Source organism: Cynoglossus semilaevis, chromosome 2 (genome assembly GCF_000523025.1).
Source record: "Cynoglossus semilaevis isolate Cse_v1.0 chromosome 2, Cse_v1.0, whole genome shotgun sequence".
In the NCBI taxonomy this organism is placed as follows: Eukaryota; Metazoa; Chordata; class Actinopteri; order Pleuronectiformes; family Cynoglossidae; genus Cynoglossus; species Cynoglossus semilaevis.
In genome coordinates, this window is record NC_024308.1 from 7,292,144 (window position 1) to 7,298,143 (window position 6,000).

Below are 6,000 nucleotides of genomic sequence, written 5' to 3' on the forward strand. Positions count from 1 at the left end.
ATTGACGCACAATGAACAACACTGTTTCCTCTTCCATAAGAACTACTGTACAGTGTGTGCATTTTGTGTCACATATAGTACGCACACTGAAACACACCGGCAAAACCACAAGACAAAGTGAATGAAGTGTGGATTTGATTTCAAGAAATAAATAAGTTTCTACTACATTGATCCCATATTTAGGAAATTGTCATGGAAGCACTAACTATGTGGTTCTTCTGGGAATCAAACTGCTTCCGAGGCAGGCGTGCTAACCGCTACACTATGGACCCGACTATGTTTGTTGAATTTTTTTTTTTTTTTTGCCTTTTGTTTTGTTTTCATCTAGAACAGGGCTTTCCAAACTTCAGCAACAAAACTGCCTTTTTATTAACTGCAAAAACATTTAGGCCTTTTAGATGAAGGCAGTATTGCAGTGTATGAAATTAAATACTGTAGTATTTAATACAGTACTAGCACAAACATTCAGTAGTAATTGATAGGACACACTACACTGGTTAGACTAGCTAAACACATCTCATGTTAAGAAGACGGTGTCATTATGTTTTGCTGTTAGCAAGTAAGTAAACAATTTAGTGTGATGTGTACAGGAAGATGGTTCAAACCAAATCAAAGGCCAAAGTCAGTCAGGCTAAATTTGGTCCATTTTAACGAGACTAAAAAGGCTCAAGACCCGTACAGAATGTGGCTCAAAAGCCACAGGTTGGACACCACTGCTGTAGACTGTATGTAAGAAACGAATGTTCTAATTTGGCTGAAAACCCAGATTGTTAACAGAAAATAGGGGAGTCCTCTGTTTTTAAAAGTATCTTTGTATATTAATTATTATCTAAAAGAGACTAATGTCATTATTTTTATGCCAGAACACTTTAAATATCATGTCAATGATTTTATTCTTTCATTTAGTATAATTTCTCAATGGGACAGAACAAAATGCAAAATACAGGACTTTCCACTCTCCAATGACTCCGCTGCTGTTGTGTGTTCCTTTTCTGGTAAACAGCCACATCCTTTGGGACTTGGGGAACAAAATTCTTACAAAATCCTAAAATAAAACAGAAAAGACCCCCAGCTGTGACGTTGACCTGCTGCTCACAGACCATAACAGGGTCTCTCTGAGCTGCTTCAGTCGGGACAGAGTCATCAATATGGTGAGTACTGGTTTGATCACCCCTTTGAACTCTCACTTTTGACAGCACACGAATGGTGACACACACACTTTGTGGTACGGGCCAGTGAGACAGAACACGTGCTGACAGAGACACGCCCCCTTGTTCAGAGAGGCTCTCACTCTCTCTCTCTCTCACACACACACACACACACTCTCACACACACTCTCTACAACGATGTTAATGTTTGAACTTGAAGTTTGTTGGTCGTTCTTAAGTCATAAATAATAATAATAATAATAATTATATAAATATTCAACTCATTCACAAAGCTATTCTTCACACATCACCATCTAGTGTTTGAAACTAGAAAGCAAAGCATTTATTTTAAACCAAAACCCAAACCTGATCCGAGACATTTCTGCTGCAGACATGCATCAGATTATTGAAAAAAAAAAGTATTGACCAAGAACATCAGAGGAGGAATTTAAACATGCATCCAAAGCATCCTTTACGAATCACAAGTGTCTGCTGGGAACGGTATTTCAAGGTGAGCTGTCTGCTCAGGTAAAGAAAAAGAAAAAACAAAACAGAGCTTTTGGAATAAAGTGAGGAGAATAAGAAGTGTTAAAAACTCACCGGAGAGGCTGCTGGTTCACCGCTGCCGTCTCACTGTACAATCTGTCTACACACAACAGGCTACAGGCAAGAAGAGAGGGAGTAAGAGAGAGAGGGAGAGAGAGAGAGAGGGAGACGAAATATCCGACTTCTATAAACACAAATAAAAACTCTGCCCTCATGCAAAGTTCCTTTTTAGCCAGACCTCCGTGGCTTATGTTGCGTCTGTGCGCATCCATCTGGTGACTTTCCCCGCTCTCATCAGTCGGAATCATTTGGAAGAATGTGGGATTTATTGAGATCCCTGAAGCCTTACAACAACCCAGACCCAGACCCAGACAGCACGACATCTCTTTAGGAAAATTGGAGTGTGTGTTTACCTACACACTCTTTTTTTTTACCGCCCTCTGGTCAGGAGAAAGGTGATGGACACATGGCGTGAAAAGTCGAATTGCCAAAAGGAATGAATGCTGAGGAATTTCCCCTGCATGGAGAACATATTTAACAAGCCTTTAAGCTGTCAGGAATGCTTTGTGGTCTGCTGGCCAAAAGGCAGGGAAATATGTTAATAATGTAGGCTACTGCCATACCAAATATGGCAATATTGTTACGTCTGAGCTCTGGTGCGCATCTGGAAGCGCTTAGCTTGTCTGAATAAAGGCACAGGAGAGCCAGAAATAGACACTGTTGAACGTATTTCTGCCCACACCTTGAAGACCAGGAGAAGGGGGAAAAAACCCTCACCGCTATTTTAAAACGTGGCCAATACAACAGCATGTGAAAAGTTTATTCAAAGAGTTACGGCGCAGAATTGATGAGCATTGAGACCAAAACCTAAAAATGAAGGATATAACAGTTACACATCTAAAACTCAGAATGCGCCAAATTACGCACATAATCCAACGTATAATCCCATATTACGTGGCCAATAAAACCGGACTCCATGGATGCCATTGATTAGGATTTGATATATGTGAGAAGCAAACAGGAGGGGGGGGGGAGGACGGGGGGTAAAGGAAGGTAGGTATAAACAAGGAGAGCAGGAAGAATGTGAGACGGAAAAGTGTGTTCAGATGGGATCCAGGGGGGAAAAATCCATCTGAGTGAGTGAGAGAGAGAGAGAGAGGGCGAGAGAGAAAGGTTTTAGACAGGGTGGAGCTTAAGTCTTGGATGGAAAATGCGCCGAGAAACATTCCTGGCATAGTTTGGGAGCAGTTCAGTAGGCAGCTCAGGAACGACGTCAGCTTCAAACTACGGTATAAAAGCGCGGAGGTGGCCGCAGCTCAGCAGACTGCAAGAGCTTTGACTCCAACACGAGCCTCCACTAAGACTAGAGACCACCAGAAGACAAGTCCAGAGACAGACGACTGAGGGAATACCCAACAAGGACTCCTCTCGAGACAGATTATAATCCACATTTTTACTCTGGGAACAGGATTCCTTTTGGAAGAAAAACAAACTAACCAAGATGCTGGTTCTGACTTTCGCCGCTTTCCTTCTCGGAAGCCTAGATTTGGTGAGTGATTTCTGCCTTGTTTGTCTGACAGTCGGGTTCATGTGTTGGAGGGATACTGTGGTGCTGGACGTTCGTCCGTCTAACACTGGTGTGTCGCCGTTGTTGTCGGCTCTAGGTCCTCTCCTCTCCCTACCATTCCTGCCCCTCCGTGTGTGAGTGTCCACTGGAGATGCCCAAGTGCGCACCGGGCGTCAGCGTCGTGCTGGACGGCTGCGGCTGCTGCAAAGTCTGCGCCAGGCAGCTGAACGAGGACTGCAGCCTGACCGAGCCCTGCGACCACACCAAGGGGCTGGAGTGTAACTTTGGGGCCAGCTTTGCTGCAGCGACCACCCGTGGCATCTGCCGAGGTTAGTATCCAGATCATCCCGCTCCAGATGTGCACGTCTCTCCTCGGCTTTTTGTTTATTTTTTCTGACTTTCATTCGCTAGTTTCGTAGCCAGTGTGAGTTCACTGCTGTGGAATGCAGCTAGGAGGAAACTTTAAAAGAAAAAAAAAAGTCTTAACCTCAAAGTACACACAGCCAAGTGTGGAAGGAAAAAGAGACTCCTCAGGCAGCCTGAAGAATTTCACAGTTTAACTGATCTTTATCTGGCAGCCATGTGATGTCTTCAGCAGACGTCTCTGAGCAGAGCAGGAAAGAATAACATTCCTTTCTCCCTGTTTTTTCCCCCTTCTCTCTGCTGCAGCCAAGTCAGAGGGCAGACCCTGTGAGTACAACAGCAGGATCTACCAGAACGGAGAAAGTTTCCAGCCCAACTGTAAACACCAGTGCACATGCATCGACGGGGCAGTGGGCTGTGTCCCACTCTGCCCACAGGAGCTCTCTTTACCCAACCTGGGCTGTGCCAACCCCAGACTGGTCAAGGTTGCGGGCCAGTGCTGCGAGGAGTGGGTGTGTGACGACGGTAAAGAAAGAGACATCCTGGAGAAGATCTTTGGAAAGGACATCATGACTGATGAACTGGAGCGAGACCTCACCAAGAAGAACGAGCTCATTGCAATTGTCAAGGGGAGACTGAAGACTCTTCCATGTGAGTGTTCCAACAGTTAGCAGCAGCATCTCATTTATTTACTTTGTGCCAAACGATTGCTACACAACTCAGATGTTCTAATACGATTTCATTCATTTCTTCCATCGTAGCTTATGTAGCTGAGCCAGAGGGCCAGATGTTTGACAGCCAGAAGTGCATCGTCCAAACCACACCTTGGTCTTCGTGCTCCAAGAGCTGTGGAACCGGCATCTCCACCAGAGTCACCAACAACAACAGCGAGTGCAAGCTGGTCAAAGAGTCGAGGCTCTGTGAAGTGCGGCCATGCACCCAGTCACCCTACATCAGTGTGAAGGTAAGCACGAGCAGCCATCAGTGATGTGGTCCACCTGTGTCAGCACTGCTGCAGCTCTGAACCCCAACTAACCTCCACGCTCCTCCATCTTCTGCAGAAGGGAAAAAAGTGCAGCAGAACCAAAAAGTCCAGCCAACCGGTGAAGTTCACCTACGCCGGCTGCTCCAGCCTGAAGAAGTACAGGCCCAAGTACTGCGGCGCCTGCGTGGACGGCCGCTGCTGCAGCCCCCACAAGACCAGAACCATCCGGGTCAAGTTCCGCTGCGAGGACGGCGAGACCTTCAACAAGAACGTCATGATGATCGAGTCTTGCAAGTGCACTTACAACTGTCCCAATGCCAACGAGGCCTCCTTCCCGTTCTACCGCCTCTCCAACGACATCCACAAGTTCAGAGACTGATTGTGGACTGTGAGAACGGTGGAGGTCATCAGCACCAGTGGTGGCCCACGTAGGGTCCAGATGAATGCAGGGGTGTAAATAGACCACCAGTCAACTGCCAGCTTCTTGTTGTAACTAGATTCCCAAGGAATTGTGGGCTTACATCATGAGGACTTAATGAAGTGCACTGTTTGCTGTGACTACGTCAGCATTCCTATTCTTACCAAACCGCTTCGTATTAACGGAGCGTCTCGAGTAGCTTCGTTATGGAGCAAGATGTAATTAAAGCATTTGTACATTTAAGTTAGCGGCTGATATCAATTCACTGTATATATATATATATTTTTTATCCTTTCCCATCAGACATGACCCAGACATGACCTGTAGACTTGTGTGTGCGTATGCAGATATGCACACAGGCAACGTTCACCTAGCGGAACCTCCCATCACTTATCTCCAAGAAGCAGACGGTGAAATGTCACCTCTGGACTTGTTTAACAAGAGTGTGGTTTCATTTTCTTCTCAACGTGGGCATTACTGTTCATGTTTTGTGGCAGCTATTGAAAACTCCCTTCATGAAAAAAGACAAAGAGGAAACAAACAAAACAAAACCAACAAAAAACAACAACAACAACAAAGTCATGTCAAAGGATGAATGAATGAATGTTTCTTTTTATTATTATTATTGTTATTATTGTTATTAATATTATTTATCGAGAAATGTAGCTACTCTATTTGGATATTCTGTGTCATACTGGAATAAATTGTAAAGTGATTTAATTTTATATGCTACAAATAAAACAGATTTATTTATGAAATATAACAAGGCCTCCGTCCAGTCTGTTGAATTTCCTCCTGTTATATCACGGTGTTTGGACCAACGTGAGGTCAAGCTGGGCTTATATAACTCTCTCTCTCTGTCTCTCAATGTCTCTCGACCTTGCACTCTCACTTCTGACTTTCTCTTCTGTGGAATGCCATTCTTGCAGCAGACTAGCTCGCTTTCATTTGATCTGACTAAGCCGTACACTTG

At 44.7% G+C, this 6,000-nt stretch overlaps 2 protein-coding genes across 3 annotated transcripts in view; one reads left to right on the top strand and one right to left on the bottom strand.

Annotated features, from left to right (window-relative positions):
* Positions 1 to 2,621, bottom strand: part of ddah1 (dimethylarginine dimethylaminohydrolase 1) — a 54,675-nt gene extending 52,054 nt beyond the window's left edge. Inside the window, exon 1 of one of the 2 annotated variants that reach the window (XM_025064638.1) lies at positions 1,749 to 2,621. The gene's annotated coding sequence lies outside the window, so the exon portion shown is untranslated. The remainder of the gene's footprint in view (positions 1 to 1,748) is intronic. The other variant, XM_008334095.3, reaches the window with a different exon arrangement.
* Positions 2,622 to 2,929: 308 nt separating this feature from the next.
* On the top strand, positions 2,930 to 5,790 carry ccn1 (cellular communication network factor 1). The gene is made up of 5 exons (XM_008334106.3): positions 2,930 to 3,243; positions 3,359 to 3,590; positions 3,931 to 4,275; positions 4,386 to 4,588; positions 4,686 to 5,790. Exons 1-5 carry the CDS (start codon positions 3,196 to 3,198, stop codon positions 4,986 to 4,988), a joined length of 1,131 nt encoding a protein of 376 aa, XP_008332328.1. The 5' UTR covers positions 2,930 to 3,195; the 3' UTR covers positions 4,989 to 5,790.
* Positions 5,791 to 6,000: the final 210 nt, after the last annotated feature.

Bases quoted from the DNA above. Each gene is read 5' to 3' on its own strand.
- ccn1 (XM_008334106.3), top strand. From the start codon at position 3,196: ATGCTGGTTCTGACTTTCGCCGCTTTCCTTCTCGGAAGCCTAGATTTG. The intron at 3,244-3,358 runs GTGAGTGATTTC...TGTCGGCTCTAG, and splicing joins TTCTCGGAAGCCTAGATTTG to GTCCTCTCCTCTCCCTACCA. The intron at 4,589-4,685 runs GTAAGCACGAGC...CATCTTCTGCAG, and splicing joins CACCCTACATCAGTGTGAAG to AAGGGAAAAAAGTGCAGCAG.